The 13,013-nt window shown below is 31.9% G+C and overlaps 1 protein-coding gene across 4 annotated transcripts in view; it reads left to right on the forward strand.

The window, feature by feature from the left end:
- Window positions 1-8,671, forward strand: part of LOC106470359 (TBC1 domain family member 24-like) — a 33,830-nt gene extending 25,159 nt beyond the window's left edge. For all 4 annotated transcript variants that reach the window (XM_022398966.1, XM_022398967.1, XM_022398965.1 and 1 more), the window contains exons 11-12: window positions 647-867; window positions 7,118-8,671. In XM_022398966.1, coding sequence (XP_022254674.1) covers window positions 647-867; window positions 7,118-7,253 — 357 coding nt within the window. In that variant the 3' untranslated portion in view covers window positions 7,254-8,671. The remainder of the gene's footprint in view (window positions 1-646; window positions 868-7,117) is intronic.
- Window positions 8,672-13,013: the final 4,342 nt, after the last annotated feature.

The raw sequence follows: 13,013 nt of genomic DNA on the forward strand, positions 1-13,013 counted from the left end.
AGTTAATGTCTTGTACTCTCATCTCTTCAGTGTGATCCTTGAATGTCATACTTAGTTAATGTCTTGTACTCTCATCTCTTCAGTGTGATCCTTGAATGTCATACTTACTTAATGTCTTGTACTCTCATCTCTTCAGTGTGATCCTTGAATGTCATACTTAGTTAATGTCTTGTACACTCATCTCTTCAGTATGATCTTTGAATGTCATACTTACTTAATGTCTTGTACTCTTATCTCTTCAGTGTGATCCTTGAATGTCATACTTAATGTCTTGTACACTCATCTCTTCAGTGTGATCCTTGAATGTCATACTTAGTTAATGTCTTGTACTCTCATCTCTTCAGTGTGATCCTTGAATGTCATACTTAGTTAATGTCTTGTACACTCACCTCTTCAGTGTGATCCTTGAATGTCATACTTAGTTAATGTCTTGTACACTCATCTCTTCAGTGTGATCCTTGAATGTCATACTTAGTTAATGTCTTGTATTTTTAAAACATTGGTAATGTGTTCAAATAGTTCTAAATACTTTTTATTCATTAGTTACTAAATGCTATTTTTTGTTTCATAAAATGTTTATTAAGGATACAGGTTAAAGGTAAAATATATACATTAAAGTTACTTATTTACAAAATATTCATTATAGGTGTTTGGTGCGTACTGTTCTGTGAATTGGGCTGAAAGAAACAGACAAGATGAAAATGGAAAAAAATGTATATACTTTGGTACTGGGGAGACATTTTTGTTTACTATTATACCTGAATTTCACCAGTATACATGGGTTGGTCTATCTTCATCGACTGAAGTTTCATACTCTGCCAACTTGTTCATGGTAGCTGACAACACAATGGTTGGTGTCGGAGGAGGGTAAGTATGATGTCAGTGGTTTAGTGAAATTTGTAGATGATTATTAAAAACATCAGGTAAACTATATATGTAGAGATTTACACATAATAGTGTAACATCTTCATGATTTATCAGTATGATGCCTAAGTTATCTAACAGAAAAGAGAGAATACATAAAAACCTGTGGGAAACAAACTGGTGTGAAACAATGTGTACTAGGCCAGGTGTGGCCTAGAACATGCTGGAATATGAAGGGCATCCTGTTGTTGCAACTTCACATTATTCAGTTAGAGTAGCCCAAACTTAGTGGTGGGTGCTGTTCACTAACTGTCTTCCCTCTAGTCTAGAGATTCTCAACATTTTGTTTTTTTATGCTACATATTTTAAGTCAGTTATTTGAGCCACTGGCATACCACTGACAGTCTCTAATACCTTCCTTGCTGTAATTCTTAACACAATCTCTTATAACTTCCTTGCTTTTATTCTTAAGATCCCTAATAACTTCCTTGCTGTGATTCTTAAGACAGTCTCTAATAAGTTCCTTGCTGTGATTCTTAAGACAGTCTCTAATAAGTTCCTTACTGTGATTCTTAAGATGGCCCCTAATAACATAACTTCTTTGCTGTGATTCTTAAGATTGTCCCTGATAAGTTCCTTGATGTTATTTAAGCTGGTGTTTACAGGTTTCATTGTTTAGTGGTTAGTTTTTGGCTTATTTTTGTTTTGTTTTTATTTAATGACTAGTTTTGGCTTATGTTTACATGTTCATTGAGTTCATTGATTATATTTCAGCTTATGTTTAGAGGTTTTGTAGTTTAGTGGTTAGTTTGACTTATGTTTGCAGGTTTTGTGCTTGAATGGTTAACTTTTAGGTTATCTAACCTATACAAAAACCAGTGTGTTATCTTGTCATGCTTGATTTCTTGAAACAGGAGGAGACATAAAAGCCAAAATGCATTTATCCAGATAGAATAGTTCGATTACTGTCCACCCGCCACGATTTTAGTGATGGGGTCCAAGGAGACGTGAGGAGTGTGTATGTGCCGTAAAACCTTAAAAGTGTAGTGAGTGTTGGTATAATGAGCCTAAAGTAAAGACGTAGTGTGGAATCACTTAGCCTAGAGCCAAGTGCTTAAAATTTATTACGAAAGTAAAAATATCGATTCAATTTTAAACTTAAATCATTTCTGAATTAAGCTATTTCCTGTTATATCACCAACGTTTTTAATAAAAAACAAACCTCTTTAATCAACAGATTCTAAATTCAGAAATCAACAAATATTTTTCCAGTTTTGTTGTATATACATTCCATTTTATACTTTCAGTACATAGACTAACAACAATATTAGGTTATACTTTTGTTGCTAAGCAACATGACATAAAACTGATTGTTGGGAGGTGGTATTACCAAAACAGACTGGCTTTTCTGTATATTACAAGTTGTTAATCTAACTGATCTTTACCAATAATTATTCTATGAATACACCATAAATTCATTTCATGAATGATCTTAATTTTGATTGGCTCACAAAGGAATTTACCAGTGTATGACTGCTCCAACTGTACTCTTCTGCCTCTTTGTTGGTCAAGCTTGATTTTGCAAAATTTATTTATTTCATTTAGCTATGAAATGTGAGGTCAGGGTATACTATGGGGTAGGGGTGGTAGTACTTGCCCTGTCATTTTTGACAGGATATATGCTAGTCTGTATAATAAGATTAAGTGTCTGTGTAATACCTCCTACACCAATGGTACCGAACAAATTGTCTTGGTCTCGAGGTTTACACAAAGGTAAACTTTTTCACCCCACCCCTTGGGGAACCCGGGGATTTCCTAAAAATCCCTTCTCCTAAACTGCTAGACTCACCAACTTTTAAATGGTGCCAAACAAATTGTCTTGGCCCCGAGGTCTGCAAAAAAGGAAAACTTTTCAACCATATCTTTAGAGAACCCAGATATTTTGCAAAAACACTTTTTAGGGATATCCTGAAAGCAGTCCCCAAATTTGGCATTGATTTACCTTAGAGAAAGTAAATAAGTAGGCATACTAATTACTGTTCATAACTTGGTTAGATAAATTAAATATGCATTATAGCAGCCCTGTAAATGTTGGCCTATGGCTCACAGGTTTGCTATTGTTTACATGTTTTGTAATTTACTGATTAGTTTTGCCTTATAGATTTTTTAGGTTAATAGCTAGTTTTTGGTTAATATTTACAGGATTTTTAGTGTAATGATTAGTTTTGGCTTGTAGATTTGTTAGGTTAATGGCTAGCTTTTGGCTAATATTTACAGGATTTTTAGCATAATGATTAGTTTGGGCTTGTAGATTTGTTAGATTAATGGCTAGTTGTGGGCTAATATTTACAAGGTTTTGAGTGTAATGATTAGTTTTGGCTTCTGTGTACAACTTTTATAGTTTAATGGTTAACTTTTGGCTTATGTTTACAGGTTTTAAATAAATTGTTGTTTAGATATTGGTTTTGGCTTACATTTACACTTTTTTTTAGTTTGATAAATTGTTTTGACTTACATTTACAGTTATATTTAGTTTAATAAATAGTTTTGGCTTACATTTACAGGTTTTTTAGTTTAATAAGTAGTTTTGACTTACATTTACAGTTATTTTTAGTTTAATAAATAGTTTTGGCTTACATTTACAGGTTTTTTTAGTTCAATAAGTAGTTTTGGCTTACGTTTACAGGTTTTTTAGTTTAATAAGTAGTTTTGGCTTACATTTACAGGTATTTTTTAGTTCAATAAGTAGTTTTGGCTTACATTTACAGTTTTTTTTAGTTTTAACATTATGTATACAGTCTATAGCTTAATGATTAGCACTTACGTGCAGTGAGCAACATGAAGACATAAGGTTTTGGTGTCTTACATTCAAAATTTTATTAAGCTACTTTTTTGTTTATGTTATACCAATTAGTATAGCATAAAATCTTAGCTAATAATCCATATTTTAATAATATATATAAGTTTCAAGTTCTTAATTCTATAAGGCAATATTTAAAAAAATCCTGAATTTACCCTAATGTGACACGTAACACATTTTCTCTAGGTATCTTCTCTATTTTATCCACCACCCCTCTAGTAACTACAAAGTTAAACGTAAATTACTCGCTATAAAATCATCATTGTTCTGACAAACCATATTTTTTATGGTCTTCAATTTTGTTTGGTTACAGAGCTATCAAATAGAAAATCCAATCCTCCTGCCACACCCACCTGTCACATTCTCTCTATCAAGATTTTTTAATAGTTCTCTCTTACATTTAATTATATATTGCCTATAACCAATAGAAAGCCAAGGTTTTCATCTATCAAATGACATATTATATTATGTTTTTTCTGAACTGATAATTTCACTTGTAATATAACTTTGGTTCCCCAAGAATCACAATGACTAGCTTAGATGAATTTGTAACGGCTCTTGTCGCATAGTTAGAATCCCAGAAAAATTTTTTGTTAGAGAATATTGTCTGCTTTTTGCATGTTATTAGTCTATTTTCTTTGGTAGATTATTTGATTAAATAAAAATTATTTAGTGCATTACAACCATTTGTATAAAAAAAAAATAGGGTTAAGTGTCATTGATAATCAACAGCAAGAAAAAAGAATACTCAGGTAAGTACTTTATTTCTTGTTTTTCATGTTTATTCTTTATTTATTATCATAAAAGTAACTAAAATGTAAAAATAGGGATTTCTTTAAGTTAGTTAACACATTCATGACATTATGCACCACCGGTGGTACATATGCATGTTTTCTGTTGGACGTCATGAGCCACATGTGGTACACACAGCACCCATAAGATATAACTGTACCTCATATCTCCAAAGTCATGTATGAAGCATTTATTTCATACGGACGGCTATAATAATGCCACATCTTTCATCGTGTACCACTGGTGGAGCATGGATGCCATGTTGAAAGGACAACTGATGATTACATCACTTTTTATTTTAAAATTATATCTAGAGATTGGCATTAAATTTTTCATTGTGAGTAATTGAAGCCAAGAAACACTAATTGAGACTTCTTTCATAAATAAGAAAACTGTTATGAAGACTGTAATATAATAATGGTAGAACTATTATCATCCACAGTAGGGATTATTTTATTTCATGCCCTTTTTTACGACCATAAAATTGTGAAATATTCATAATTCTTCTAAAAAATGGCAAGATTAGGCTGTAAAAAAAAAAGAAAAATTATGATCATTTAGCTGTATCTAAGGCAGAGTTCACAATGATGCCTTACGTTCCTATTAGATAATTAGAGAAATTACTTACGCTGCGACCGTGTTAAGGTTAAATTAAGTAAAATAAATAATAATAGTAGAATAAAAATATTTCATGAGGCATGCACACTAGTAGCTTGTGGGTAATGTAATAAAATATTTCATGAGGCATGCACACTAGCAGCTTGTAGTAGCTTGTGGGTAATGTAATAAATTATTTCATGAGGCATGCACACTAGTAGCTTGTGGGTAATGTAATAAATTATTTCATGAGGCATGCACACTAGCAGCTTGTAGGTAATGTAATTTGATGGCATAACTTGAGCTGCATGTTCCCCAAGTGATTCACAACTTATAATGGTGTGAATAGTAGTTAGACACAGTTCAAAGGGCAATAAAACAATAAAAATTTAATTATAAATAGATGTATGCCATTACATGTCTAAAGCTGCTTAGGATGAATCAGTGTAGTTTCATGCTACATTTGAAGTCATTCTAGAAATAAAGAGAGGGTAATTTATATTTATTTAGATTTTTTTTTTGGAGGGTGGTACGAAGTCAGTCAAATTGACCAAGCACATGTCAAGAGAGATAAACACATCAGGCATTAAAAGTAAAAAGAATCTGAAACTTAAAAAATTATCAAAATAACTTACATAATTATTAAAAATGTAGACACATAACATATGTGAAATATATATTATATGGAAACAGTTAGTAGATTAATGGTTTATTTCCTTTGGGGGGGAAGTTCTGTGTGTATTGCCAAAGATTTACTCTGAGGGATACATTTAAGCATTTTTATTTTATATTTTGAAAAAACAATATCATTATATTAAAAAACAATCTTAGCTAACCAAGCAGTCCCTGATTTGTAAGAATGTCACTAATGATTAATTTTCACTGATGTTTATAGGTTGTTTTTAAGTTATTGATTAGCTTGGACTAATGTTTTCAGGTTTTGTAATTTAGTGGTTAGGTTGACTTGTATTTACAGTTTTTAACTGCTGTTTTTAAGTTATTGATTAGCTTGGACTAATGTTTATAGGTTTTGTAATTTAGTGGTTAGTTTAACTTGTATTTACAGGTTTTTAACTTATGTTAACTGATGTTTTTGAGTTTATTGATTAGTTTGGGCTAATGTTTACAGGTTTTGTAATTTAGTGGTTAGTTTAACTTGTATTTACAGGTTTTTAACTTATGTTTACTGATGTTTTTGAGTTTATTGATTAGTTTGGGCTAATGTTTACAGGTTTTGTAGTTTAGTTTGGCTTATATCTATAGCAGAGTTTCCCAAACTGTGGCCCATGGCCCCCTGGGTGTCCTCAATAGGACTAAATGGGGTCTGCAGTAAAACATCAGATTTATGAAATTACCATTTACTGAAAGAGTAACAAATAAAATGCAAGATTTCTCTCAACTTGCTTATATAAAATTGATGTATATAAATAAGATAAATGTGGAGCCGGATCTTTGTTTCAAAATATCAGACATTGACCCAGAAATTTGCAAGATTGTTTCAGCAAATCAGTGTCACCCTTCATATTAAAGTAAATCGTAAGATTTTTTAAAGTTTTCCATATTTAAGTCTCTTTTCATTGTTATTTTTTAAAACTAGAATCAAGCTGTAAAGGTAGTAAAATACGCATATGTTACACCAGTTACACATGATGAAAACTATTTTGAACAGGAGGTGGTCTGCCAATACAGTAAAGAAGTTGAAGAGGTCCACTGGTTGGCAAAGTTTGGGAATTCCTGATTTACAGTTTCTTTTTTAAGTTAATGATTACAAAACTTGTAAACAAAAACCAAAGCTAGTTTAGTTGTTAGTTTGGCTTATATTTTCAGGTTTTTCAGTTTAATATTTAGTTTTAAAGGTTTTGTAATTAAGTGGCTAGTTTAACTTATGTTTACAGGTTCCATTTAATTTCATGGTTAGATTTTGGTTCATGTTTATGGGTTTTATAGTTTAAAGGATTAAATGATGGTATTATTTTCTCTTAAAATACTAATTATTTCTTACAGAAATGGCCAAGCTCTTTGGCTGGACCAGTCTCTCTATCAAGGAAAAACAGAACATTGTGATACATTTAACAATCCACCGTTGTGCAGCAAGACTGATTTCACTTGTAAGGTACTTGAGGTGATTGGATTTAAATAGGAAAACCACCACTAATAATTTATTATATGTGGTGTTTTGATTATACAGTTGTAATGTTATACAAATGTATGTATACCTTTTACAGAATTTAAAAAGATTGTAACTAATACATTTGGTTTAAGATCGTGGACAATTTCAGTAATGTATTGAATTTTATCCAAATGGTCATCAAACTTCAGAAGTGATTATATATATATATATAATTAAACTAATTTTAAGGTTGAAAATCAGCAGTCAATGTGATAACCATGGTAATCTAAGTTAATATTTGTATATTGCATTAATTCCAATGTAGATTGAATTTTGATGTTATTTATCATTTGTGGGTTATATGAGACAAAGTTGTTTTTGTAATGATTAATTCATCAGTTGTATGGAAATCCTTTGTGTTAAAAACAAGTGAATTGTTTATTTGATACTACAGAATACAGGCACTTACTTATGTTTGTTAGTTTGTATACAGTCATACTAGTCATTCCATGCGTGTCACAATGTGTACCATTCTTTGATATCTGAATTTGTTATTCAGTACTAATGAACGTTGTATTGGAAATTTTAGTTTACACTACTAAGTTTTCTTAAATCCACACTATAAGTTACTTAAGATTATGCTGCTAATTTATAAATATCAATGATACCTCAAATTAATGATCTTGATACCATTAACGTGTAGGATTTTCATAATAGAAACCACAATAAACTTGTGAGATCTATTCAATGAAACAGTTCATGGAAAGCTGTATATACCCTAGGTTTTATAAAAAACAATAACTTTCAATCTTCTCTCATTACAAATACACAGAATACAAGCATGCTGACTGTTAACCAGACTATCCAACAGTATGTTACTGTAAACCATGTTATCAGATGTCTGTACCCATAACTCTATAAACCACACTATCCAGCAGTATGTTACTTTACCTGTTACTGTAAACCATGTTATCAGATAGCTGTACCCATAACTCTATAAACCAGACTATCCAACAGTATGTTACTGTAAACCATGTTATCAGATAGCTGTACCCATAACTCAATAAACCAGACTATCCAACAGTATGTCACTGTAAACCATGTTTTCAGATAGCTGTACCCATAACTCTATAAACCAGACTATCCAACAGTATGTTACTTTATCTGTCACTGTAAACCATGTTATCAGATAGCTGTACCCATAACTCTATAAACCAGACTATCCAGCAGTATGTTACTTTACCTGTCACTGTAAACCATGTTATCAGATAGCTGTACCCATAACTCTATAAACCAGACTATCCAGCAGTATGTTACTTTTCCTGTCACTGTAAACCATGTTATCAGATAGCTGTACCCATAACTCAATAAACCAGACTATCCAGCAGTATGTTACTGTAAACCATGTTATCAGATGTCTGTACCCATAACTCAATGAACCAGACTATCCAGCAGTATGTTACTGTAAACCATGTTATCAGATAGCTGTACCCATAACTCTATAAACCAGACTATCCAGCAGTATGTTACTTTACCTGTCACTGTAAACCATGTTATCAGATAGCTGTACCCCATAACTCAATGAACCAGACTATCCAGCAGTATGTTACTTTACCTGTCACTGTAAACTATGTTATCAGATATCTGTACCCATAACTCAATAAACCAGACTATCCAGCAGTATGTTTCTTTTTTTGTCACTGTATGTTTCAAATATCCATGCCAGCACTTCTAACCTTGCTGGTCTATAACAATTCACTCCAGCAATAAATAGAACTCAGAGTGATATTTATATCAGAACATCCAGAAGTACTGTATTTCAGTAACATTACCTCTCTAGCTAATACTCAGTGATATTTATATCACAACATCCAGAAGTACTGTATTTCAGTAACATTACCTCTCTAGCTAATACTCAGTGATATTTATATCAGAACATCCAGTATACTATATTTCAGTAACATTACCTCTCTAGCTAATACTCAGTGATATTTATATCACAACATCCAGTATTTCAGTAATGTGATATCTCAAACTATTATACATAGTGATATTTAATTGAGAAAGTACTGTAGCCCCCCAATGGCTCAGCAGTAAGTTTGATGGCTTATAATGCTACAAATTGTGTTGTGATGGACATAGCACAAATAGCCCATTATGCAGCTTTGTGCTTAAAAATATTCAAAGAAATACAAACATATATTTCAAAGCATGATTTATCTAACTAATTAATACTCATTGATATTACACTAATTCCAGAACCTAAGTGAATGTTGGGTACAGTTGTTTTTTTTAAAGTTGATGAAAACTTTATTTATAATATTTTTGTTGAAAGTACTTGTTAAAAACTACTTATTAAGTTGTAGTTAGCGATTGATGGTGAATATTATTTGTTAAAGCAAGTGAGCTGTAGGTCAAAGTTGATTAAATTATTTAGAAAACAAAAAACATATTTGTGTGTCTCTTTGGGTTTATTCTTACCAGACATTTTGAGCTGTATCATAACATTTGGATTTATTCTTACTAGACATTTTGAGCTGCATCAGAACATTTGGGTTTATTCTTACTAGACATTTTGAACTGTATAAGAACATTTGGGTTTATTCTTACTAGACATTTTGAACTGTATCAGAACATTTGGGTTTATTTTAACTAGACATTTTGAACTGTATCAGAACATTTGGGTTTATTTTAACTAGACATTTTGAACTGTATAAGAACATTTGGGTTTATTCTTACTAGACATTTTGAACTGTATCAGAACATTTGGGTTTATTTTAACTAGACATTTTGAACTGCATCAGAACATTTTCATTCTATGAATTGCACTCTATAAAAATTTATTATTTTCTGATAAAGCCCAAATATGAAATATACTTGAATGAAATTAAAATAACATTATGAAACTGTATGTTACAAAAACTATTCTGGGTGTCTTTTTTTTTACAGTTTCCAATTTAACTGTTTGATGTAATTAAAGAAAAGAATTAAAAATATAGTCATATAAAAAATAATCCTCTCTTACGATCAAGTCACAATTTCAAATATTACTGTGAACCATGCTACCCTGTCGCAGTTTCAAATATTATTGTAAACCATGTTATCCTGCTATAGTCTCAACCCCCATCTGTTAATTGTCAGGATCTTAGACATAGTGTTAGATTTGCAACAATTGCATATATGATGACAAATCATGCAGTAGGAGATTCCACTAGTGGGTGGAAAAATCAACTGATGGACCCAGATCTTGTATGGGGACACCTTACCTTAAAGCAAAATTAAACACACACACAGTTTAGATTGAGGAATGCATCCCTGTAACGTATGGCACTTGTAGGACCAGTTACGTGCACAGGAAAGTTTGTTATCGATCACCAAGCAGTGGTTCTCATCTTGTATTACAGCTAATAGTTCTCAGAGCTTTGAGGCATGAGATCCTCCAGATGTGCATAATACAAAGCCGGTAGGATATCACTTGTGCTAACATTTGATAGGGTTTTTCTGTCTATATTTGAGCTGAGATGTTCAGTGCTGTTGTCAACGTCGTATAGTGTATGCCAGCCAGAGAAAGAGCCGACTTAAATAAAGAATTGTTGGTTCTCCTCTACAGGGAATAGCCCTGGATATCACTGGTCCACTCCCAGAGACAGAAAAAGGTCACCTCTATATACTCACGGTCATCAAAATAGAGATATGGCTTTTATATGTGGCAGCAACACAGAAGCCTTTTGAGTCTGACTGGACCAAACCTAATTAACGTATGAGTCAAAAGCATGTATAAACACGTAGTATACATCAGTCAAAAGGTGGCAGTCATTTCCCTAACTATTAATGTATGTAACAACAAAAAGTGAAAATAAATCTTAAACTTTGTGAGATAAAGTTTAATATGATTGTTGACCTGAAAAGTCCTATTTCAAAATGCAATGTGACTGTTCTTGACAGGTAATGAATGTTGGTGGGAAGATAAGAGTAGCACAAGATATTTCAAATGGGTCAAATTAAAACGTTTGAGTATGTGAAGTTATTAGGAGTATATGAAATTCATAAACAGTAGATGAAATTTCATAATAAATATAAACTCAGTGTATTCAGTGTTTTATTTTGTTATGATAAAGTATTTTCAATCGAGCAGGTTGAAATATTAAGAAAAATGCCAGTTTTCTAAAGGTTTTTTTAACATTATTTCAAGGAGCAATATAAGAGGTGCGAAATACAAGCTGAAAGTGTAATAAGGGGTTATAAAATAGCACACCATATAAAATACCACACCATAGTTAGTACTTAACTTGTAATTGGAAGGAGGTTCCTGAGGAAAGACCATGAAAATATTAGTGGATTAAAAAAATCGAAGGTAAAGGATAGCATTGCATAATACAAGTCAGCATATGTGTGTGTAGGATCTGGTTTTACAGAAAGCATATTGTCCATTATCACTGGAATGGCAACAAAGGACAGCATGGTTAAAGGGGTATTAGAGAAGTGGAGGCTATCTGTGGACTGAGCTGTCACCAGGGATACATGTTCGATGGGAAATTAGGGCACGATCGTATGTGAATCCCATTGAAATATCACTTGACTAAGGTAACCCACATATTACTCAGCTTCTAAATGTAGTTTTTAGAGAGAAGTAATGGCCATGACCTTACTGACCTTTTGACTGACTGAAATTCACCGACATTGCATTTTTGATCCAGAATTTTGCTACAAGAAATCTAATTTTGGACACTTCTGGTACTTTTTCTTCAATTATCAAATGATGTTCCATTCTCTTGTGTGTACCAAAATCTCCAATTTGTTGTTTTTCGCTATTATAGAAATTAACTTCCAGTTCACAGCAAGCAACTTGGCAGTCAGTATATCTAATTAAATATACTCTCCTTACATTTCTACTTATAATACATTATTTCATAAGTTGGATAAACTCGCTGTTAACGATATTTTTCGCTATAATCCCAATAATATTTCATGAACTTTGCTCATTCTAAAAGGTTTACGTTAATCCTTAATTATTATATTAAACAAGACAATACAAAGAAATTTCTATCATAAAAGTATAATAATAAGAATAATATTAAAACATACTGGAATTGCGTCCCAGTGGCAAAGCGGTATGTCTGCGGACTTATAACGCTAGAAACCGGGTTTCGATACCATTGTGTAGTTTTGTGCTTAATTCCAAACAAACACAGTGGAAGTAGATCTATTAAATAAAAATAGTCTAACCAATATTTTTAATAGAAGTAACGATACATAAATATTAAACAGTCTAACCCAAATTTTTAACGGAAGCAACGACACATAAATATTACACAGTCTAACCCATATTTTTAATAGAAGTAACGATACATAAATATTAAACAGTCTAACCCAATATTTTTAACGGAAGCAACGACACATAAATATTACACAGTCTAACCCATATTTTTAACGGAAGCAACGACACATAAATCTTAAACAGTCTAACCAATATGTTTAATGGAAGCAACGACACATAAATATTACACAGTCTAACCCATATTTTTAACGGAAGCAACGACACATAAATATTACACAGTCTATCCAATATTTTTAATGGAAGTAACGATATGTTACGTCTCTGTTCGTTTGTTAATTTTCCGTAAAAATTCTTTCCGAAGAAACTTTAGCGTTACAAGTCCTTTCTTAAATAAAACTAGTTTATTCTTTCTCAATACAACTTTGCAATACACTTAATTTCCACAGTCACGCTATAAATTAACAAACGCTATAATTCACAAGGAACGAACGATTCACGCGCTTGACTCAATT

Source organism: Limulus polyphemus, unplaced genomic scaffold (assembly GCF_000517525.1).
Source record: "Limulus polyphemus unplaced genomic scaffold, Limulus_polyphemus-2.1.2 Scaffold3963, whole genome shotgun sequence".
Taxonomy (NCBI): domain Eukaryota; kingdom Metazoa; phylum Arthropoda; class Merostomata; order Xiphosura; family Limulidae; genus Limulus; species Limulus polyphemus.